The sequence below is a fragment of the Haemorhous mexicanus genome, chromosome 11 (assembly GCF_027477595.1).
Source record: "Haemorhous mexicanus isolate bHaeMex1 chromosome 11, bHaeMex1.pri, whole genome shotgun sequence".
Lineage (NCBI taxonomy): Eukaryota > Metazoa > Chordata > Aves > Passeriformes > Fringillidae > Haemorhous > Haemorhous mexicanus.
This window is the reverse complement of record NC_082351.1, coordinates 8300704-8325885: the sequence shown is the minus strand read 5'-3', so window position 1 is coordinate 8325885 and position 25182 is coordinate 8300704. Positions and strand designations below refer to the sequence as shown.

The window sequence follows — 25182 nt, the reverse complement described above, 5'->3', positions numbered from 1 at the left end:
AAGTGCACAAATACATTCCATGTTAGCAATGTGAAAATATTGGGGCACCCAAAATTCAAGCATCTGACTTTCTCTACTTCCAGCATAGCAATGCCACTTAGGAGAAAGCTCATAGTCAAACAGAAATACAGTATCTGCAGTAAAATACATACAAAATTACCACAAAAGTAATTGCTTTTGGTATAAATGGTTGTCTTCAAAGTTTTCTCTAGCACACAAGTCCCTTCAGAAAGAGCAAGAATAAATTTACTGCATGTGAATTTATTCAAAGCTAGTAGATTCAGTATAATGAAATCCTCCTAAGTAAATATATGATAAAGAAGCCAATGTTTAGCACTTGACCTCAGGAGCTGGGATTTCTTGACACAAGGCTGTAATGCAAAGCAGCAGGAACCTCAGGACTGCTGGCACAGAGGAGTCAAGCAAGGAAAATCTCAGGGGGCTCAGCTCCTGGAGGAGATGGAGCCATACAGGGACTGAACCAACCGGTGCCACCAGAGGGTCATCTCGGGGGGGGGGGACTCCGAAATCCCCCAAATCACAATCCATGCTGTAGCTTTCCTCTGCCAAGGGCCATGAAACACTCTGCATACATCTAAAAATGGTGATTTTTGCTGATTTTCCCCCCAGACTTCATTGTCATGTTGCCCAGTATGTGAATAGCAGCACACTTTGGTTTCCCCTACAGAGATAGGTGCTCCTTGTGAGAATAATTTTACTAGTCTGTTATAGTAAGAGAGAAAAAGAAGTGGCCATTTAGTTGTATGAAAATCTTCACTCCCATGACACCTACTCCTTGTCCAGAGTGTTGTTTCTCTGTTACCTGACATCCCTCTGGCTCAGGAGCTGAAAGGCCTTGGTGCCCACTATGCCATTCAGTGGATGGATGTAGGATAGCATTTCCTGTGCCACATAACTTCCCACATCCCAGCTTCACCATTCATATAACAAACACCACAGCAGTCCTCTTGGTTATGGGTGACAGCAGGGGTGGAAAACCCTGCTCCTGCATTAGTAACTGAGACCAAGGGCCAAACCCATGGTGACCACTGACATCCCATGTATGGTGTGTCACAGAAGATGAAGTGCAAAAGCTCTCTGAATTCATGTTATCTCTGCATACAGCATGTCACTTAATTGCCCAGAAAAGCCTCTTGGAGAAGCATATGGGAAGTTTTCCCATGAAAAATGACACTGCTCAAAGTCTTTTCTAGCTAGAAACCACTCGACAGAATCTATCACCACTGACATCTGGGACATAAGCTTCAAAGCAGTTAATTTACCATTTTAGCTTGAGCCAGTTTCCCATAGACATTGATATCCAAAGTAGGTAATTGTTATGCCAGAAAGCAAAATCATTAGAGGAGAAAAAAAGGTGAAGAAGATACCTATGCAGTAATTCTCCTGCAGTATCCAGACCTGCCAAAGCTTCATTTAGGATTGTTGATGACCCCTCTTTGGCCTCCCACATTGCTGGACTTTTAAGACAACGCTTCTACAGCTATTTTACAAGATCATGAATAGCCTGTAGAAGTATTGCAGTAACAAACACCAAGACAAGCCCCCAGCTAGGTCCCAGGCCAGACAATAAAGCCTTTGTTCATCTCTGCTGGTACAACTGCAGCTCACCTTTAGCACCGAGCTCAGGCTCTCAGCTGTGCTAATTAATTGCTTAAGGAGTTGTCACCGTCTCGGTGACGCAGAGCCAGCATCCATTGCCACCTCTCCCCTCCCTGCCGCAGTCACATTACCTGCTCTTCTCAAGGACCTCCTAGGGCTGGCTCCCCTTCTGTCCCCTGCACAGCCTCCACACAGCCCTGCTCCACCTCTGCGAGCAGGAACTGAGAGCAGCCAGACCACAGCAGCTCTTTAGGAGCAAACGCTTCCCCTGTCCATCGCTTCCCCATCTCTGTCACTCCAGACATCAGCAGGAGCTTTGCTCCACCTGCAGAGTTTCTAACCTCCCTGACAAAGCTCGTGTCCCACCTCTGCCTGGCCCTTGCAGCTACAGAGGTCCCACAAGGACATCAGGACCTTCTGCCTAACACACCTCATATTGTTTACTGCATTCAGAGCGTGCACTCATACCATACCCATATGAATCTTGTGGTGATGGAGAACACAAAAAGAACCTGCTCAGCCCCAGAAATCGACTGCAATAAGGTGCTGCAGGAGCTGAGTAACTCCCATTACATCATTTTTCTGTGAATCCTTTCCAAACAGCCTTTCCAGTGGCTCCAGTACTCTTTCCAGTCTGTGAGGCTGGGATCTATGATAAACCTGATCCTACAGGCTGAAAGTATATCACCTTCCTCTACTGATACCACTCCAGAGCATGCCCACGGACACCAAAAGACTTGTAAAAAGATTGCCTCATCAAGCAGGGCATGGTCCAGAAATCACATGCCACTTTACAGGCTGGCAAGTGGACACCCCCTGTAAAACTAACTCCAATCCTGTTTTGTGACTGTACCTGGGCAGTAACCAGCTTTTGTTTAAAAATTACTCCCCTCATTTCCCAGCCCTGCCTCCAGAGCTGTGTGAAGAACACTGCTGGTTATTTTTTAGAGGTGAATCAACACTAATTCAAACTTGATGGCAACTTAATGACTCCCATCAGCAGCTCTGCACAGAGCAGAGCAGTGACCTCAAGCCAGTGGCTGACTGAAGGGCACCCACACCCACATAACACATGTGTCATGTACAAGGGGATCTTCTTTAATTTGCAGTGGGTATCAGCATATGTTTTAGAAATGAATCAGATTGTAACCAATATGTTAGGAAGACAGGCCAGGCTCCTGGAAGAGTGGGGCTAGGAGATGGTTTCTGCTAGCAGAGTGCTTTCAGCCTGAGATTTGCAATGAAGTTGTTAACACCTACACCTGTGATGAAAAATCCTTCCTTAATACTGCACTGCAATAGCAGGAGAAGCCTGATTCCTTATTAAGCTGTGTAAGCAGAGAGGTCAAGTACAGAAGTGCTGAAAACCTGCAATTCCCTACCCTCCTTTGGGATGCCACAGGTCAAGGTGGAAGTACAATGGCAAGTACATTTGCCCTGATGCTGCATTTGCTCTGTGGGTCAACAGAGACCATCTACTCCCTGGGCTGTCATTCTGGCATCTTTTATAACCACTAACCTCTCTTCTAAAAGAAAAAGGAGGTTTTATTAGAAAGTCAGTGGACGATCCAAATGTCAGAGTGAAAAATTCAGAGGAAGGTTAAGGAATTTTTTACTTCTTATTTTTTTTAATACAGCTGCACTGGAGGTGAGTGAACACCAGAGCATTTTGATTTCCTGCCTGGTTTCAATAAACGTTGCACTCCCAGGCACCCAAGGGACTGCTGTGGTTTGTCAAAACCAATTAATTTTCTTCCACAGAATGCTTCAGGCACCTCAAAATGTCGTTCGAGAGCTAGCACACATCTAAGGAGGAGGGAAAGCTGGCAATCAACTGCTGCTCGGGCTCTGCATCAGGAGCACAGCCCTGAAAACTCACACCAACAGCAGAGGCAAGGAGAGGACGATGGTTTTTCACTTCAGTCATGGGAGGGAGCTGAGGGCAGAGCCAACGAGAAAATGCCATGTGTTGCAGGCCCTATGAATATAAACAAGAAGCTGCCACTTTTGAAACTTGCCAGAAATAAGTTTCCTAAGGGAGAATTCAAAGCTGAAAGTTACTCTCTCTCACTTGCATTTTCTAGGATTCACTGCTCAGTGCTAATAGATGTAGTAATGAGCCAGAAGAGACAAACTGAACAGTTGTTATTAAAGAAGACATTTGGTAGATATGCCCTGGAGTCGGGATTCATAGATTCCCTCCCCAGCTCTCCATCAGATTCACTGTGCAGAATAAGGGTTTTCCTCACCCAAGCCTCAATTTCCTATTTACAGAGCCAAACTCAGATGTTTTCCTTCTTTCCAGTTTTGAGATGTGAAAGCCAACTTGTTTGAAAGAAGTTTTAATAATCAGCTGTGAAATGCACTAGAGGTAAGCATGGTATTACCATGCTAAGATTTATTTTTCAGTGAACACCAAGTCACTGGGCACTTCAGAACATATTGGGAGTATCATTTCTACTCAGAATTGGACATACCCAGTAGCGATGCTATGAATATTCCATGTCTGTACCTCACAGCAAATTATTATCACTGAATATTAGGTAACCGCCTATTGCTTTCTACAAAAGGCAGGGATGGGGAGGGATGTTTTTCTTGCATTCCAGCACTCTGCAAAAGGGGCAGAAGACAAAAGATAAGTTGAATTTTAAACTATTTGAGTTGACTGTGGAGTCACATACAAATCCTGCTAGTGCAGGAAACAGAACTACAGCTGATATTCCCAGCAAGCACTATAGTAAGGCCCAGCCTACTCATAATGCCCAAGGAAACTGGGAACCAAGGCTCCTTTGAAGATCCCAGGCCCCTAATCAGGTCTAGTGTCATCCTTGCTGGACCACTGACAGAAACAAAGAACTTCCAAAATTAAAAGTGACAGCATGCTGAGCAGCGCCATGAGCTTTAGAGTGTAACAAATCTTAGAAGAACAAAGAATAAATCCACCTTTTTTTCTTTTTCTGTTCACCAACTATGGTATCTTCAATGACCTACTTGTTTTTAAAAGTAATCCAACATTTACCATTACAATCTTCTTTGCTCCTCAAGTCACATAAACCCCCTGCTGTCTCCTTCTTCTCTATTTACCTGGCCTTACAGTCACAGCAGGGAATTGAAAATCTGCTCCCTGCCTCCTAGCTACAAGCAAAAAGGCTTTGCTTGGGCATCCAACAGATGATAACTAATGCTACTGCTTAAACAATCCTTAAGAGTGGCTTCTGACACATGCAGACATTTAGATCTGCCACCCGTCCAAGCCACATCAGCCAGGCATTTAGGAAACTGCCCTGATAGAAATAGCCATGCCTCTCATTCACAGCATCTCTTCGCATCAGTAAATCTCATGTTTCATTCAGGCAGGATTTTTCTCAGTGCTCTTACTTACTATTTAATATTTATGCTATGGTCAGTGTCCAAAAAGCATGACACTATTGGTTATAGTAGGTGCTGAACAAACACATACTAAATCTGTCTTGGATGCTTCCAGGTGTGAAAGGTCAGTTAGAAAAGGGAGAAAAGTCAATAAAAGCTCAAGCCCAGTGAGTAACTGAATCACAACGACCAAGCCCAAATATAAATCTTAAATAATAAAACAGAGAAATCCTCCAAAATATACCAAAATAAAGAGGGAATGCCCCTCATATATCAGTTGGCATTGATCAGCCCAAGAGCAACAGAAGAGGATGGAGAATCCATAACCATTAGCATCACCCTCCTGCTACATTTCTTCCTTATCCTGTTCACCTTCCTTTGCTCTGCTCTGGACACAACCTCCCAAATCATGAGAGAACCTGGTTTATTCCTAAGACATAAAAGTGTGTGGAGCTTTTCAAGCTCATTGTATGCAGAATTGTCAAAGTAAGATGCAAAGGACACAAGTGTTGGAAAGCTACAGATCCCTGATGGTTACCAAGATCTGGAGTCTCCCAAGAGACAGCTCCTCCAAAAGCAGAGCCATCTCTTTCAATAAAGCAACAGCAAACTACAGCTTTAACCAGAGCACAGATTCTCCGTGTTTAAGCAAAGCTCTCCAGTACTGAAGTCCAGTTGATCTGTTTACAAGGAAGGCAAGACTGATCTAATAACAGACTCCACTCTCTCTCCCTCCCTTACAATAATATCTTAACTCAAAATAATTAAAAGGGAATAAGTACCTATAAAACTGGCAGCATCATTGCAGGCCAATAGGTTGGCACGGGTGGGTGTCTGAAATAAGTGGCCCATTCAAGTTATTCACCTCAGATGTCAGAGGTGATCTGCTGTAATGAGGCACAATAAACACTCTTAACATGCAAAGTGCCTGCTGCTGTTTACCAGGCTGGAGCCACACTGGAATAGAACAACCACAACTGTGCCCTTGAGGAGTCACCTCCTCCCTGGCCTCCCCAACTTCCCAAGCCCTCCTGCATTTCTACATCACGGACAAAGGAGATGTGACACGTGTTACTGCTTCCTCCACACAATAACCTCAAGTATCTCACAACAGAGAGATAAACCTTGCAATATAACTTGCATATTTCACTCCTCTGCAGTCCAGTGATGAATGGATGTGATGGATCATCCACAAGAATGCCAGGATCCAATAGTGTCCAAAACCTAGTGCTTGCTTGACAACCTATCGGGCAGAGAAATGCAAACTTCCCCAGCCTGCAGCATTTCAAGTTGAAGGGGCACTTAAAGCCCATAAATAATATTTTAAAACATAGAATGGGAAAAATCTGAAACTATGATGAAATACAGATACATATTTTCTATGTTTTGTATCTTGATCAGTGATAGAGTTGCATTTTTGGTTATCAGCTCTGCTCACAGGAGACTGAATTCCAGGCTATATCAATTCCCCTGTGAATGTTAAGGAAAAGAACCATCTGGAGAGAATAATAAAACAATTAACTTTCCATTAAAGAATAATCTATGTATGTTTTTAAGAAGGGAAACTTTAATGATCTCTACCTAATTATTCATGCTGCATTCTGGCAGAGTTGGTATGGATTTTGCCTTACTTTATTTTTAAACACAGCCTGAAGTTAACAACTTCAGCTGGAATGAATATGGGGACCACATAGGCTCCTTCAGTCAAGGGCAGGGCAACATGGATGAGGGAGGCTTCTAGAAACATCAGCCAAGGTCTCATCATTCCCATGGATTCATATGGCTGTGTAATGGCAACAGCATCAATTCAAAGATGAATATTCATGAGGATTTTACAAACATGGTTGTTGACTGGCTGGGTACATCAGCTACATTTTTGGACGCAAAACGCAAAGCAGCGCACTCGGGAGATGCACACACCTGAACATCACTCTGTTGAATGCTGGGCTCATTTAACTTGTCACTGACAGCAATATAAATCAGAAATTACTCCATAAAACTCAACAGCAATCCCCTTTGATTGTGCAAACTCACCAACTGGCTGCAAGTGTATTATCTTTACAAAGTAATTCTGTAATTCTGAAAGGTTCAAAGCAAGGGCTTTAAGGACTATTACTCTGCCAGTTACCCTTCTAAACACAGCCTCCTCTATGGACCTGCTGGCTGTATCCACCATGGAGAACAGTGCAGGCTGCACCACACCTTGGTTCTGCAGACCTGCTCAGCTTAACCACCTGCCTCAGTTTCCCAGTGGATAGTACTAATGAGTCGGTAACTCTGCATGCCTGCACTTCATTCCAGTTTACACAGTGCTTTCCAGCCAAGGCTCTCAAACATTTGGAAAGGACCAAATATAGTTTAAGATAAAATTAACTGGAACATAAATACCAGGATTCAGCGACTCAGATCACTCCTTTAGAACACTTACCTGGCACTCTGGGCTTTCCAGCATGAGAACTCACACATTAAAGAGCTGGTAAATAGTGACACAGTGTCCAGGCAATTCTTTGCTACTATTTATTGACCAACTGGTTGAGATCAGGCTCTGTGACACAGTGCGAGCACGTTTATACCTTTCCCCTGCAAGGTGCTAAGTTTTATGATCTGAAAAAGTAATTAAAAAAAACCCCACATAATCCTGGCACACGAACTAGTCACACCTGAGTCCTGCTGAAAAAATCCCTGCCTCAGCTTTCAAATGTTGCAGAACATTTTCATTCGCAGCTTCTGCATAAATGGAGCAAGTATTGAGCCTAAGAGTCTAAGGCATTTTAGCCTTGAGACTTCCAGTCTGCTCTTCCCCTAGAACTGTAGAAGCCCATCTTTCTGCACTAAATATATAGATATATATCTATCTATATCTATCTATATATATCTATCTATATATATATATCTATATATATGTACACACACAGAGACACAACCACATACACAGATAGATGCACACCCTGATGTCTCAGAGCAGGGCCCCTGCATCTGCCAACAGGCTGCACACTGCATCGGCACAATGGCTCTGGTGCAGGATCTGCACCACCCACTGGAAAGGATTTAGTGAGGGGTGCTAACGTCACACACTGAGCAGCCACATACAGCTATAAATTATTCATACACATTACTCTAATTATGCAAATGTACTAAAAGCTGGAGCATATGTTTCCCTGACATCTCACAGTACGGATGCAATATGGTTCTAGTAGAGAGAAAGAGTGAGAAGTGAGATGATGGGTGTAAGGGGGCTAACGATGGCACACACTGGCCCAAGCAAGGGGTGCCAGAGGATCCCTCTTTCCCAACCAAGCTGCTGCAAGCCTAAGGACATTTAAATGCTCCTCCTTGGTAATATAGTGTTGTCTCTGCACTCGGTGCTGAACAGAGTGCTGAGGCTGCTGAACGGCCCAGGCAGATTAAAATAAACCCAAGCAGTTTGGAACAGGAATGTGTTTATCTGGCATCACACACTTCCTCTTATCAAACATGAGGAGCAGGGGAGGGCACAGTGATGGTGTGCGGAAGCAGGCTGTGTGCACGCTGCTAGGAGAGGGGGAGGGAAAAGAGGAGAGCAAGGCAAGGATCAGACAGATTATGCATGAGCCTGGGAACCAAGGGCCTGGATCTAGGCATCATCTCACTGGGCTACAGAGCCCATCCTCCTGGGCAGTCCCCAGATGGGCACTAGCTGTTGGAAATCTCAGTAAGGTCCTTTGTCCCTGGCAGCATCTGGAAGAGGGCAGGCATTCAGTGCTGCTGTGGCATAAACAACTGGCTTTGTGTGTTGCCCAAGCTTTGGGTTCAAATTCCTCTCAACTCTGTTGAGCCCAGTGCAACCACTGGGCATCACTCAGCTCCCATTCTGGGGCATGGAGCTGACACCTCAGAAGGAAAAGGCCAGATGAATTCTGCTATGGTGTTTTGAAGATAGTAATGGATTGAATATCAGAAGATTTGGATCTAATTCCCAACTCTGCCATGCTGGGACTAAGGGACCACATCACTGTGTTTCTGTGAATGCCCAGTCCATGTGACAGAGCCCTTTGGAAGCAGACAGGCTTCTCAGACACTGTGTCCAGAGCATTGTGCCGGGGGACTCTAATTCTCTTGCATCCGTCATTTAAAATTCCATTAACACTCCTCAGATTCTCCAGCCCTACTGAATGACCAGCTGAGTGTTTCTATACCCAGAGAAAACAAAAGAACAAATTAAACATCATGTAATACCACAGTTACTTGGGAGATTTAGGCTAACTTATTATTATTCCAGTAGTTACCCAAGATCAAAAAAGTTGAACAGAAAACCTTGACAGCTCCTTTGATAAGAGCATGCCTCACCTCCTGGTGCTGGCATTAAAGAGGCTCTAGCTCTGTACCAGCAGTTTTGTAAAGGATGCTCTCACAGAGCCACGTGAAACACTTGGTACTGCAGAGACCCCGTCACAGGAGGAGTGCTAGTGACTGCAGCACTACACAAGGCAGATGCCACTTCAGCTCTTCAGACCCAAGGCAAAATTCTGCCAGTATACTACAACTTCTTTTTTGTGCATGGCTCAATCACAGTTCCTCACCTGCAGCTGCCAGAACTAAAGCATGGCCGTGCTTTAAAAACAAGAGGGGATATATCAGAGAAGCAGCACTGAGCAGAAGGGACAGGCAGGCTGAGACAGACAAAGGTGGGGACACCTGCACACATCCTGGTCACTCTGCCCCAAGCCCTGGCCAAAAGGATCCTTCCCTGTCAGAAAAACCCAGAGCAACGAACAGCAGCACTTCTGCCAGGCAGAGATGCCAAACTAGCAAAACAAAGTACAAAATAACAAGCAAGAATAGAAAACAGGCATGAAAATCCACTGAAGTAAAACCAGATATTGATTACAAGGACCAAGCTGAGCCACTTATGCTGTGCCACAATCAGCAAACTCCTTGTGGGGTTGCATCCCCAAGGGCACAGCACAAGTCTCCCTCTCCCCTGGGCCTGTTCTCCTTTCTGTGCAGTCACACATGCTGCGGACCAAGCACAGCACAGGCAGAGGATCCCTGCCTGCTCAGCTCAGCCAACAGCCTGCTCCCCACATCCCACCCTGGGCTCAGGTTTGGGGCCATCTCACCCTTTACAGACTGAGTGGTTCCTCATCACCAAGGCAGCAGAATCCTTATCTACCAGCCATACACCAGCAAGGGAAATCCAGATCTTGACTCCCCTTGGCTGCCCAGAGGAAAGGGAAGAGGGTACAAAACCAGCTTGACAGGCTGGAGAGGAGGAGCAGGTGCATCTCAGGTCCAGCTCTGCTGCCCACCCTGTCCCTGCTGAAGCCTGTCTGTAACAGAATGCAGCACCTCCAGGAGAGAGTTCTATCCTGCCATGGAAGCAGTCCTCAGGAACGACAACCAGAGGGAAGAGAGGAAGGAAGACAGAGCAGGAAAGGGGGCTCAGCATTTACATCTCTTAGTTCTTCCCCCTCTCATTTGAAAGGCTCTGGCTCCCTCAGTAGCTGCCAGCAAGGAAACAAGGCCATTGGAGGCAGCCAGGGATACCAGGTACTAGAGGAGGGGGAGGGGATGTTCTGACCAGCTCGCTGCTCACCTCAGGAGACACAGGATCAAACACAATTTAGGTAACAAGCCAGGGCAGATTTGAGCCTCAGCCCAGCTATCCAGAAAAGGAGTTTTAACACAACATCCAGGGGAGCTGCTCAGTGAGGCACAAAGCCCAGCAGCACACACAGCTCTGCTGTCATCGGTCCTGCCACCAGTGCCAGCACAGCAGGAAGCTGGGAGGCTGGGACAGGGCTGCACCAGCATGGGAAATCTCTTGAGTACAGTCTACCCTGGAGCAGGTTTTGCAGCATCTAGGCTGGAAAGACAAAATATTATTTCATTTTTGACTAAAGTTAGTAACTTTTACTTGTGCCAAAAACTAGGAGAAAGAGAAATGTAGTGTGGCGTAGCAAGAAATGTCAAAACAAAATATTTTTTGTTCTGCAAAGTGAAGAGTTCGCTATAGCCACAAAGAAGTCACTAACAGAAAAAAAAAACTGGAAATCAGAGAGTTGTATTTTTAGTATAATATTCCTTATTCTAGAAATAATTATTTTAAGAATGTCAATCTATTCAGACAGCATTATAGGGTCCCACATATCATCGTGCCAGTCAGAGCTAAATTAGCAGTGATTTGTGCTCTCAATTATCTCGGGTGAGCTGTGGGGGAGGCAAGGATAGGGAGGCAAAGCAACATGCCCTTATCCAAATGCTGGGATTTGTTTTGAGGCATTCCTGGAGGAACCAGCCAGCCAACAGGATGCTGCACCACAGGCACCCTGAGGGCTGAACACTGACTTCACCAGGCAGAGAATCATCTCAGCAAGGCCAAGCTCCTCCATACAGCTCTGAGCCCACAGTGTTCAGTCATATGGGTGGCCCACCACAGCCAGTCTGTCTGTCTAATGAGGACATCTGCACTTCAGTGTTTTCAAGGTCTGGACACCAGGAGAGAAGCAAGGTGATACCCCACAGCTGAAAGAAGAGCCCTTGGCATGACTCCTCTTTACATCCCAGAGCTTCTCACCCTCCTGTAAATGCTCCAGAAAAATGGTTCCCTTGTGCAAAGGAGCATCTACACGGTACAAGCTTGGAAAATCTCCCCAGGGGATTGCCTGTCCACCTGGCAGGACAGGAGGGAAGCAGGGGCATTGAATATTTAGTACCCCAACTCAAGGAAATGAGGGAAGAGTTAAAACAAAAATCATTCTGGCATGGGCAGCCCTCCAGGAAGATAAAATATTCAGCACCATTATGTTCCTGGACACCATATTTCTGACAATAAATTTCATGCCTCATATGCCATAACAGTTATGATTTCAGGCAATAACCAAAGAACAGATCTTCATCCTTTCACAGCAACCCAAAAAAAAAAAAGATTCATAAGTAAACCTGGAAAATCTCAGAGGAGGGTATTTTTTATTATTATTTGGTCTGTCACTTTCGTAGTCAAGCCTGGGAAGGGAAGATCCATTTCTGGCATGGACCCACCTCCAGTGCTTACAGCTTCATAGTTCTGTGAGAGCTGGCAGTGGAACCCACCACTTCACAACAGACACCACCAAGTTCAGAAGGACCAGTTCTGTCTTTGGTGACACTGCAGCACTATTCTCCCCCACTGGAGCACTTTTCTAATATTACTATGCACAGTGAACCAGAAGTCCCCTCTGCAGCTATGTCCCAGGCCAACATGGCAAGCCCAAAGAGCATCAGCAACTCCTAGCAAAAAACAGGCTCTACTTGCCTCATTTTTCTTTATTCTTCCTACCCTGCATGGGTCTACTCTTGCCTAATGATGAGGCTTCCTGTGAAATCCCAGTGGGTGGAATTAGCTTCTAGCTATACCATGTTTCAGCTCCCACAGCTCCTCAGGGGCTCTTCCTTCCCCCTCTGCCTGCTCACCCTCTAAATTTTGAGTGTGGTTGCAGGAGAATGTGGACTTTTTTTAAATTTAACTTTTTAAATCCATGTCTCCAAGTAGGTTACAGTGCCACTTTATGACATTAGACAGCTCCCATACTGCAACCCTGATGAACCTGTGTGCAGCTGGTGGGTAGGGACTCCCTGCAGCCACAGCACTCTGTGCCATTTTCCATCAGTGAAGCTGTGCTAGTGTGCACTAGCAAGTGATGTGGTTCTTAAGTATCATCCACTTGATATTGCATCTACAAATAAACCTGAACTCCAGATCCCAAGTTCTCCCCTAGAGATCAGCAGACAGCCTGCACCAGGCCTTTCTGGTGTTCAAACAGCTGCACAGTGGAATTTTCAGTGGCTCATTTCTTGGCTTCAGCTGGTTTATGCATTTACTAGATACAATAATTAGCTTCCTCCCTTCACAAGAAGATTCCAAAACAGATTTCAAAAAAACCCCTTCAATCCCTCTGTAGTCAGTGTATCCAGTATTAATCCATTGAAGTACTGCATTATGTTCTACCAGAAGAATTAAACAGGAAAAGTGGGAAGCTCTCTTACCTGTAATTGACTGACTGGCCAATAGGAGTCAAGTGCTGGCAAATTGGAGGTGTAATTTCTCTTTAATTATGGCATTAAAAAAATTACATGATATACCTATTTAACATGCAAAGGAGTAAAATCAAAGCTAATAAGAATAAATTGTAAGAGAGGACATGTACAAAAATGTAGTAGCAATCCTTTTGTTTTTTATGACTGTGCTCTGCTGAAGAGAATACTGGCTGCTGCATCATTGTATTGCCTGCAAAACTTCCCCAGCTCTAAGACCCTGCCAGCATGCAAAACTGCATTGCACAAATGCATGGCTACATTCAGAAATATCTGTTGAAACCCAGGTGGTTGCATATTCTTTTCATGCTGCTCATGAAGTTTGTATCAATCCACCTGAAGTTCAGTTGAAATGAATGCACACAAAGCCCAGACACACCATTCTAGAGCTCAAATATGAACACAAATGAATGGATGAACCATGAAGAGTTCTGCAAGCCTTCAGGTAAACTCATTTCAAAGTGCATTTAAAAGAAAATAGTGTGACCTCTGTGTTTAGACAATGGATTACAACCAACAGTATAAAATATCAGCAGTTCTGTTTAAGCCAATATAGCTACTAGTGCAAGACAGACAGTAGGAGTCCCATAAAGCACTGGCATCTGAGAAGAACATGTCACTGTCACCAGAAAACACAAATACACCCATGCTTTTTTTCTGGGGTAACATATTTATCACTCTAGAGATGTCTATTTTCTTTAGATTAACACCCTAACTGTTATTCCAAATTGCTCAATTTCAAATCAGCTAGTCAGCACAAGAGTGTGGGCAAGAGGAAACAGGGTTTTATGGGGAAAGGGAAACAGGGAAGGTTTCAAAGGCTGTTTGATCCCAAACCTAATAAAGCCCAAAGAAGCTGTTCTGTAACTGCCCTAACCCAACCCAGAGCACTGCTGCCAGGAGAAGAGCAGGTCTGGCCTCTGCAGCCTCTGCATCCTGGTGCTAACTCAGGGAGCAGGAGGCAGATGCCAGCATCAGTAACTGAATTTTGTTTTCTGGCACTTGGAAACAGTAGCCAAACAACAACTACAGTTTTACCTGCAATTATATTTAAAAACAAGGAGCTTCCAACGGCTAGCAAAATTATCCTTTCAATATTTCCTCCTATGCTAACACAAGTTTAAATTTAAAACACAACCTTCAGTCCCTGGAGGAAAGGTTCACTGAATTTATTATTTTTTAGTGTGTCATATAGGAAAACTCGAGAGGTACATGCTCAGATAGCAGTGACATGCAGCCCCAGAGACAGACAGATACAAACCACACTCACTCCCACACACTTGATAAGTGCATCTGATTGCCCAGGAACCAGAAGCACAGCCAGCCATGACCCTGCACATGGAGTGAGCTGGGAGGGTGACAGAGTGCAAGTGTTCACACAGGTGATTTCTGCAGATGAGAACATTCATTGCCACAAGAAAGGCAGCACAGGTAAAAGACAGCTTACCTTTCTGAGCTGCTGGACTCCACCAAATATCCTCATCACTCCATCAATCTCCTGCTCCAGCCTCCTGGCCCAGTACTGCATACTGCAAGAGATGGAGGGAAAGAGAGAAAAAGAAAGGGAGAGAAAGAGAGAGAAAGAGTCAGAGCCCTGACACTGAGTAGATAAGCAAGGGATTGAGGGGAGAGGGAGGAAATCAGTGCCTCAGCTAAGTTCACTGCTCTCTCTCTGCAGCACCAAGGGCAAGACAGAGTACCAGGAACACACTGCTTTGAGAATTACAGCTGGGGCAGGTTATAAACCTCAAGACTTCAAAATTTATGCACAAGGCACCACAGAGAGAAGAGGGGAGAAAAAGGAACAACAAAAACTGCAAGGCTTGAGGCTTTATTTTCTCCTTATATAAACATTTGCAGTAGATAATTATTTAAGCACAGAGTGATTAACAAGGTCGAAGTGCTGTGGAGTACAGAAAACAGCTTATTGCTTCAGCAGGGCTCTGTGGCAGAGAGCAAACCCCGAGCCATGGCAGGGCCAAAGGTGTCTTGTCCTACTGCAGCAATGGATTATCACTGCAGCACCATGGGAGAGACCTGGGCACAGGCAGGAGCCAAGCACAGAGCAGAGTGCCCAAGGGCTCAGCTGCTTTGCAGAGCCCAACCTGTGCCAGGCACGGCTCTGCCAGGCCCACGGTGGGCATGGGGAAGGCCTGGGAGCTGCCACTGGCACGTCCTTCATCCTGTACGGAGAGGGAGCTGCCAGGCCTTCCAACAGGCACAGCCCCCTTCCATGCACTCAGCCACACGGATTTCTGCCTACAGCAATAACACCAAGTTAAAAACAACAACAAATAAACCCTCTGCTAAATCCACAGAACTTGATAATTCTTCTTTTAATGAGATTTCCTGGCTTCAGTCGCTGCCCAGGCAAATGTCAAATCTCCTGTCTGACCTGGAAAAGCAACACTCAATTGCCTCTGCACCACTTGGCACTGCCTTCAGTGCTTTTTTCACAGCAACATTTCTCTCTCAATGGATGCCACAAAAAGGAGGGAAGGAGCAGAAGGAGTAGAAGGTAAGGCCAGCAGCAGGGCAAAGGGCTGGTGGGAGGGAGCAGACGAGCTCGGGGAGGTTGCACTTTTGTTAGGTTCACCTAATGATTTCATTGTTCATGCAGAGACATCCCCCAGGCAGCCCACACACACCCCCCCACAACCCCCAAACCATGGAGGGGCTCTCTCAGAGATCAAGGGGCAAAGAAACCCAAGTATTTTTCAGCTGGGCACTGGAGGACTCTGAATTACAGCACAGCCCAAAAGCTGGGCAGAATTACCAAAGCAGAAAGATGCCCTGAACTGAGGGGCAGAGCAGAGCTGAAGCATCACTTTTAAGGGCTGAGGGACCAGCAGGACAGAGGGAAGGGCTGGTAGATTGATGTGTGTTACTGAGGCAAAATTCATGCCAGTCAATAACACACAAGGCTGTAGATGAAAACAAGACTTAATTGTGCATGCCAAGCCTTCTCAATTTTCCAATGTAACTTATGCTATTTCCCATCTTCCTGAAGAGGCAATGCTGCCTCTTGTCCCCTGGAAGTGTGGCTGGGGAGGGGAAATCTAGGAAATTAGATGAGTGAAGATATCAACAACCCCCCTATTCTGCCAGAGGAGAAAGAGCAAAGCTTTCAGTAGGGCTGCCAGTGTGAAGGTACCAGGTCACAGACAGAGCTGAGGGGAGGGTTGGGTTTGGGGGTTTTTGTTTCTTTTCCTTTTCCAATCATTTTATCAAAGGTATATTCAGGTTACCCTGAGTATCAAAGTTCCCCACGCATCTTCTGAAGCATTTTCACCAAAAAATATCCATTTTTACACAAGGCATTCACTTAAAAAAAAGCCTTGAAAAAGCAAAATTGAATTTATTTTTCCCCTCCTCCAGTTTGTCCAGTGAACTGAAAAAAATCAATTATATGTTCATACTCAGCCACAGGTCTGAGAAACCCCACCGAGCACTTATGGAGCTGACACTTTTCTTTAACTTCCAGCTCTGTACCAGATCCTCGATTTCAGTGACACCTGCCTGTGTCAGCTCTCACCAGGAACACCTACACCACCACAGCAAGGAAAAATTACCTCCCATCTTGAGCTGTATCCATCAACATTAGCAACTGCTCCTATCTGCTTAAATGTCACGTATGGCCAAGCCTTCAGAAAGGATTAGTTAGAGAGGAAGACAGAAGCATCAATATTACTCTGTTGGCATATGCTAAAGAGACACTGAGAGCTCAGTTGAGCTGGGATTTACAATTAATTTAAATTTAGTCAGCAGATTTGTTTAAAAAAAATTGTTTTAACTTATTCCACCCCCTGCCTCCGCCCCAAGAAGTACTACTATTTTAGAGAAAAGTCACTGGGTTTTTCATTCATGAGAAAAGCTGCAGATCCTTTAATTGTGCAGTCTTAGGACACCTGACTCTCATCTTAGAGACCAGCAGTTCCCCAAAGAGTCCAGCTAAGCTTGGTGACATCAATATTAAAAAGAAATAAATACATGTATTACACTATCAAATAAAAAGGATAGCATTTTGGCATAGCTGACACCAGGTTTCTAGATTTAAAAAAAAGGTAAGAGCAGAAGAAACTTTTTTTTTTTTTTTTTTTTTTTTTTTTTTTTTTTTTTTTTTTGGTGTAGTGTGGCTACTCAAGAACTTTTGCCAGTGGTATTAAAAATTCTTTTTTCTACCCAGGACATGTCTCACCCATATCAAAGCACTGGCAGAACTCTTGTCTGATCCATTACTGTGTCCCTCTATCCTGGTAATGTCCAAGACAGTAGCATGCAGAATGGGCCACATGCCAAAATTTGGAGGTTTCATCTCAGTTGTCATATACTGGGTTGAAAGTTACCATTAAAAGAAACCCATTAAACTAATGTACTTAAAATTTTATGTAAGATGACTGTAGCAAGGCTGCAGAGGGTAAAGAAGCTGCTAGCCCATGATGAACATGGAGATTCCTGTGTGCAGCGTGTCTCCTGTGGAAGCTGTAAGCAATAAGACACGACAGTCATTGCCTTCCTGGGCCATTACCGCACGCCTCAGGTGCAGTACAGGGCTTGAGGAGCAATAACTCCTTCAAACACACTGCCAGGAGTGTGCCCTGCTGCTCCTGTGAAATGGCATTTACAAATACAGCATAAAGAACACAGCTGATGCACTGGCTGGGAAGCCACTGGCACGGCTGTGGTGGTGCTCACGGAAAGGCACCAGGCTCCTTTACAAGCCACGTGCACAAACCTCCTAAAACCAAGCACCACTTTGATGTCCACTGTAGTGAGGAAACACGGGCCAGGAGAAAACCTCAGAGCTCAAGAATGTGTGATGGCCCTGAATAGCTCTGTGCCTGCAGGAACTGCATGGAAGGAGCCTGGACTATCCCCTGGCCTCTCTGTGGCAGTGACACGCCCAGCACATCTCACTCATCCCCATTGTCTCAGCTGGCTCTCCCGTTGCTGAGGAGTCTCCATAGGACTTTCCCAACCCAACAACTCTACAACTGTCATGTACACATTCAGGATATCCATAAAAAATCTTTAGTATTGAAAAAAATGGTTGTTTCCTTCACCTGTTTATATTACAGCCTCGAGTGAAACATTTGCAAGGGAGGTAACTGATTTTTGAAAACACAACACCATTTATCACTACCTCTCCAAAGAAAACTACAAAAATCTTAATTGATTACATAATTTGCATATTTGATTTTTCTTACAGATGATATAAAGTAGGCTTTTAAAAAGAAGCAGATATTCAAAACTATATACTGTGTCAAGCAGAACACCAGGAGGCAAATCACCACTGTTGCAGTTGGGGCCAAGAAGCAAAGCATCCCATGTGTCCCAATCCTGCTCAGTGGGCACCTGTGCCTTGCCACTGGTCACAGCAGCCCTTTTTTAGGATTAGGGCATGTTCCATGCTTCAGGTCACCCAAGCAGTTGCAGAGACTTCTATGCATGTCCATGTTGGTATCTGAGGCTACACTACTGCTCCAGCTGTGAGGCTTCAGAAGAAAATTATAATTGCCTGGAAAGGCAGGAGGCAGGCTGTGCTTGGCCCACATCCTCCCATACTTGTGCACACATCAGATGGCAGCCTGAGAGTCCTGGTCTTCTGTACCAAAACTGGAGACACTCACAGAGAAGCCACCAGTGCAAGCCACAGCATCTCAGCCCAAGGTCACTCTGTCCCTTGGTGGCTCTGAGTACATGGGACAGACCCCTCACTCGTGGGCTGCAGTGACACCTCCTCGTGGCTAACCTAGGGGTGGGCAAGGCAGTTACACAAACCACTAATGAGTATAAGCCTCATTGCAAGGCATCTCTCACAAAAGCACTGGGAAAAGAGAAGCAAGAGGAAAGAAAATTAGTTTTCTGCTTGAGGACATTTTTTCTTTAAAAGAAGCCTTAGGAGAGTGCTTGTTTGGCTGTGAACAGAAGAGGATGTTAGAAAAAAAAAATAAAACAGGAGAATTGGTCCTTTTCTTTTGCTGCCTTCCTGGCCCCAAAAATAAGAGAGAGTCACAGAAACATAAAAGCACAAGAGGAGAAACTACTTGCTAAGTGGATCTACTGCCCCAAAGCTTATTGGGCTCTACAGAGTGTGTTCTGAACAAGTGTCTACACTTCACGCAGTGTGTTCAGCCAAGAATGCTTCACCCTGATTCATACGCTTTGGTTCAGTGCCCAAATATTGCTATTTAATAAGGTTATTAATTACTGTGTTGTCTAATTTTTGCTGTGCAGGAACTTCTTATAATTGGCTTATTCCTTCAAGATGCTTAATCCTTTAACTATAATAGCCTGTGTCAGTGCACACATGTGCACGTATGTGTGTGCAGGATATGCCCCCTCTGAGCTCTCTTACATACCTAGCCTGTAAAAAACCCACGTGAGCAAATATTTACCCATCAAGGAAAAGCAAGTTGCCTTTTTTCTTTTCCCCTGAAGATACAACATAGAGAGAACACCTGTTTCCTTCCAAATAACTTACTGACCGTGCTTCCAGACATTATCAAGCCTCCCACATTGTCATTTTATGACTGTGTTTTAATTTAAAGTATGAGCCCAGGTGTTTATATAAAGGAAGGGTGGGAAAAAATTGCCTTCGGGACTAGTCTTTTCTTATTATTTATCAAGACATTATTCACCTCTACCATCTGGTCTTCTCTGCAATAACAAAGCATCTTTGACATTATTATAGGGAGGAAGGACAGGACAAATGAGTATTAGAACTATATCCTAAAGAAAAATCTTTTAAGAGACAAGAAAGGGATAGTCTGTCTACATGCACCTCTTTCATAACATTAGTTTGTTCTCCTCAATTCAAACACTAACTTTCTGGGTCAGTTTCTGTATCCTATCTTCTGCTTATTTTTTCGATTTTTTTTGCAGCAGGGTATGTCTTGCAAAAAACTGCACCTAAAAAAACCCCAAGTGACAAACTCCCTACCAGATCCATCTTGATCCCAGTTTGACACCCATCATGTATTAAGATATAATAAAAAGGGTAACTGTGGAGTTTTCTCAACCTGCAGCATATATAAAGCTGAGTGAGGAGAAAATAAATCTGAGGGGAAAATTACACCAAAGAAATTGTGTTTCATTAACAGCTCTTGAGCATGAATATTTTTGTAGGTATCTGTGAGAAAACCAACAGTAACCACCAACTTGTCACCGGTGACATTTAGGACAATAGGAAAATTGTTCCTTAAATATGATTTCTCTAACAAAAACCAGAAGCATTACCCATTCAAGGTCTAACTCCACTTGAGAACAGAACAGCCAGTAGCTGTTCAGTCAGTCACAGATATGCAGGATGGCAGGGGTTTCAAGAACTCCTCTTCCACCACTTTCTTGCACTAAGACATCTAAATACCTGAGCCCTCTTCATGAAGTGTTCTCTAATCTGTTCTTTAAATTCTCTGCTGAAGGTGAACCCACAGTACCTCTTCCCAGTTCCATTTTTCAGCACATGGTAAAAAAGTTCCTTTTATTCACCCTAAATCTCAGTTTCCTCTTTCCACATATCCCACCTACAGCTGACACTGAAAAAAATCTTACAACAAGCTCCTAAGAACTGGAAGATCATAATTCTGTTGCATCCTTTAGAGTAGTAAAAGAAATAGGGAAACTCAGCTTTTCACAGCTTTCTCTATTTTGCACTGTTTTCTAAAACATTAATCCTTTTTGTCGCCCTTCTCTGGATTCTCTACAGTGTGCCTATATCTCCAAAGGCTCATGCCAAAAAGTGAGGTCAGGTACTCCAACAGGAGCCAAACCCAGTGCTGTATGAGGAAGAAGACATCATCTCCCCAGTCTTGTCCAAGAACCTACTGAACACTGAAGAATAAATGTGCCCTTCTGCTATGACAGCACTTGGCTGACTCAAAGTGATCCACAATAACTCTCGAGATCTTTTTTGCCATGCTGCTACCCAGACGGGTGTTCTTTATTCTGTATTTGTACATTTCATTTCTCCCTCATAAGTGCAGTACTTTGCATTTGTTTTCACTGAATTTCATTTTGCTGATATCCAGCTCGCCATTCAATTTTTCTAGATCATTTTGAATTCTGGTAATGCCTTTCAAAGTACATCCAACCCCTCCTAGCTCAGTGTCGCCTGCAAATTTTATAAGCATATTTCCTATTCCATTGCTTAAGTTATTAATGAAACTATTGAATAAAAGCAGGTCCAGGGCAGATCCCTGCAGGACCCCACTTGAAATGCCCTCCCAGTATGACAAAGAGCCACGATAACTATTCTTTGAGAGCTGCGTGTCCAATCAAAATATCTTGAATTTCAAACTTTACAAAAAGCTGATTTGGAGTATTTGATATGCAAAGGAGCTGGAGGCCAAAGGATAATGCAGTGAATAATTTAAAGCCTAGGAGTAGATTTGAGGGAAATCTCAGTCTGTTGGTGGATGATTTGCCCACTGACAGAGGAAAAAGCCCCTGAATGTGTGAGCTGGTACATTTGCTTGGCAGTGTTGGGAAAGGCCCCACACAGGCACTGATTTCTTCTGACCAAACATGCACAACCTCTCACCGATACAGCAATGAAAAGTAAAAATGCCAAAGCAAGCACAGCAGGTATATTTTGCAGACCAGAGGGCAGAGGACAGCCTTTTGCCAAAAGGCCCTTCCAGCCTTGATCCCAGTACCCAACTCCAGGACCGTAACAAACAAAATAAGCCAAAGGCAATGGCTATCAGCACTGGAGCAACACTGGTGACGCCAGCAGTATCCTACCCACAACAAGTAACAGGTTTTTTCAGAGCCCAGCTAACACAATGCCTTAGCCTCCATGCTTTTTTGAAAACTCTGCTCTCAGTTTACATCTGGGAACTCTGTTTCCATGGCACACTTGCTGATGTGCATCAGGAGCAAGAGCAGCCCATGGCTTCTTTGCACCATCTTCGCACTCTCGTCGCACAGGATTAGAACTGGGCTCCTTATCTCAAAGCCTGTCACAAATCTAGACTTGAAACACAATGAATTAATAAATAAGTGAATAGGTGTCAGTTTTATGGAGCACATTACCAGCATAAATTTCACCCAGTGCAGCCACTTGTCATTTTCAGCACCCCTTGAGACCCCAATGGCTGATAACTCTTGCACGTCACTTTGCAACCCATTATACAGATGAAGTTTTATGATAAAACCTCCCTCCTCTCTGCCTCCTGTTTTACAGATGCAATCTGAGTGGAGGCTGAAGAGATCCCATCCCCCACGGCAAAGATAAGGTTACAGAGGGTAGGTCTTAGTAAGGATTTTGCAAGCTGCATGAATTATTAAAGTCCTTTATGATATAATGACAGACATATCAGGTTATTTGTTTATTCTGTGTATAATTCATGACTCTCTTGGGAACTTGACAGAAGTAAGATCGCTTGTTGCATCTTCTTGTTCATTCCAGTAAATCCTCATCACCAGATGGAAGGCTGAGCCACCCCTGAAGACAAAACTGCCACAACTTACAGAACCTATACCTGGGGCTGGAGATGGGAGAGCTTTTTATACACCCTGAGAAATAGTGAAGCTGCCATTTGAGTATGTCAGGCTAGATGGCTGAAAGATGACAGTCTGGGCAGTGCTTCTCTATCATGCCATCAGAACACTGCCCTCTAAAGCGCTTTGGGTTGCCCTTTGCTCCTCCATCACTGCTGAGCAATAGTAGGACTATCCAAGCTGATGCAGGTACTTCAGGATGGTTCACAATCACCACCTCCTAGCTACTCAAATAGCGTGATACTGGACAAAGCAAACAATTCCCTTTGTTTGGGTCATTTTTGTAGTCTTGTCAAGATATTGGGCAAAGCATGATAAAGAGGTGCCAGATCTTGATGGCTGGAACTGAGTTTTGAATATGTTTATTGTAGTCATTTCTCAGTTGCTAAGCATGCTGCTCAAAGGGTGAGGGAGATGTGAAGCTGCAGCAGGAAAACAGGAAATGAAGGATTGACTGGAGCCCCTGGCAAGAAAGAGCTTCCCAACACTCAAGACTCTCCACCTGGTGATGTTTCTACTGCCAGGAAGAGTCAAGTCAACCCATGGAGAGTTGCAGCAAAACAAAGGTGGCCAAACTGCCAACAGCACAATGTAAACTCTTACTGGCCACTTGACACTAGAGGACTGCTTTCAGCACCCACCCTGCCCATGGCAGATTTCAGCTGATCAGAAACAAACTTGGCACAAATGATCAATCTGATCACTTAAAGACAACAAGGAGTTTGGTGGAGTACTACTGACTAGTCAGAACTCTGCTGAATTTGTGTCAACAGCTTCCCTGCTTACCAAGAAAAGATGTCATTAAACTCTACCACAAAGACCTCCTGCTACCAGAAGCTATTTAGGAGCATCCATTGTCATTGCTTCAGCCTCAAACCATGTCAGTCCAAGTCTCCTAGGGTTTTTGGAGTAGCCTCTCACAGCACCATATGTAGCATTCTGCAGGGGTTTCTGGGCATCACTGTCACTCCATGTCTATCTAGTTAAACCCCCCACCTTAAACAAGCCCTCTCCACACCATCCCCCTACCTGAGAGTTCCTGGCTCCTAAGAGAGCATTGTAATCATTGTTATTATAAAGCACTTAGCGATGCTCGTTTATTGCATCTCTCACCAGCCAAACACCCAGAACCCTGTTATTTCAAATGCAGTTGCCTTCATTTGCAGAAGCTCTTCATTGTATTAGTCCCTTTCAGGAATAAAAGAAAAAAGGGGTGGGGGTGGAGAGAATTAAAAAAAATAAATAGCAGTTTACTGCATTATATACCATTACCTCACTACTTTGGGATACACATCTAAAAGCTCTTTCTAAGACCTTTCCTGCTGTAAGGTGGCATCCAGACAAGCTCTGAAGCAGACAGAGTGGAAGCATGAAGGCCAGTTCAGTTTTGTCCCAGTACTCTGTATCACCCAGAGCATAACAGCAACAAAAAAAAGCTTCCAGCTTTCACAGGTCACCTCCTCTCTCCTTCTCCCCGTTCAACTGGGATGAAGACTGCTCCCTCCACAGGGAAAAAACATCTACATATCACTCTCAAAAGTAATACAAGTCTGTTCCTCTGAAAAGGATACAAATCTGTATAAATGGAGGTGCCTGAACCACACTGGGAATACTCAGAAGGTGCTAAAGGATTTGCTGTACATGGAAAGGATGCTGATCTATCAGGCTCAGTTTCCCCATTTCCAGCCAACAGCCAACTTTTCACATTGAAAACAATTCACCTCCTGTCCTGGAGGACTCCATAAAAGGAAGATCAACAGTAAACTCTCAAATCCTCCTAATATGTCCAACAATAATATCTTCCATCTTTTTCAGGAGGGGAGAATGGAACTATCAAGGTGAAGCAGTAGTCTGAAAACCAGACAGACTTTTGGGAGCAGAGTCAAAACTGCAGCTAAACCTCCTGATGCTAACTTTGATGTCTGCCCTTGGAAGACAGCACCGGAACACCAAAGCAAGAAACTCACATACCTATGGGTACCCCAGAGCAGGTTTGCTCCCAGCCCTCGCACACAATATGCTCACATGTAACTGGAATTGAGGATTATGCAATAATTGTCTTTTCTGCTTTTCTACACGAGCATCAACATTAGACTCAAAAACTCCTGACATCCCAACACCCCATGAATAGAATGTCTTGGACACTTTCATGTAAGAGAGAAAAATTCCAGTCTCTAATGTGGTCCTCTCAATGGGGCCCGTGACATCACCAGCCCCTTTCTGTTCAGAATAATGACTTCTTCCACACGCCAAGAGATTTGAAATTACCTGTGAAATATATTTCCCTAGGCACAGGCTCAAGAAGCATGTAAATTACTCAGCTTAATGGCCTCCAGAATTTCTCTCCAAGACACATACAGAGAGCAGGAAATGTTCAGATGATATCTCAGGTACTGTCCAAGGGGTTAAATGTCCAAGGGATGGTCAGGAGGTACAGCCCTACAGCTTGCCCAGTAACTGGTCCCACTGGTGAGCACTTGCCACAAGGAGGCAATAAGCATAAGATCCAATTCTAAATGAGTGCCTCATCAGCACAAAAATATAATTTTCAAGAGAGCATTTCTTGGGAAAGGTGCCTATCCATAATTCACATGGTACAAAGAGCCAATATAGGGCTTATGCAGCAGAAGGCGCCCA

At 44.4% G+C, this 25182-nt stretch overlaps 1 protein-coding gene across 1 annotated transcript in view; it reads right to left on the bottom strand.

Annotated features, from left to right (window-relative positions):
* Positions 1–25182, bottom strand: part of CACNA2D2 (calcium voltage-gated channel auxiliary subunit alpha2delta 2) — a 210403-nt gene that overhangs the window by 173836 nt on the left and 11385 nt on the right. The window contains exon 2 of the mRNA XM_059856263.1: positions 14489–14570. Within this exon, the coding sequence (XP_059712246.1) occupies positions 14489–14570 (82 nt within the window). The remainder of the gene's footprint in view (positions 1–14488; positions 14571–25182) is intronic.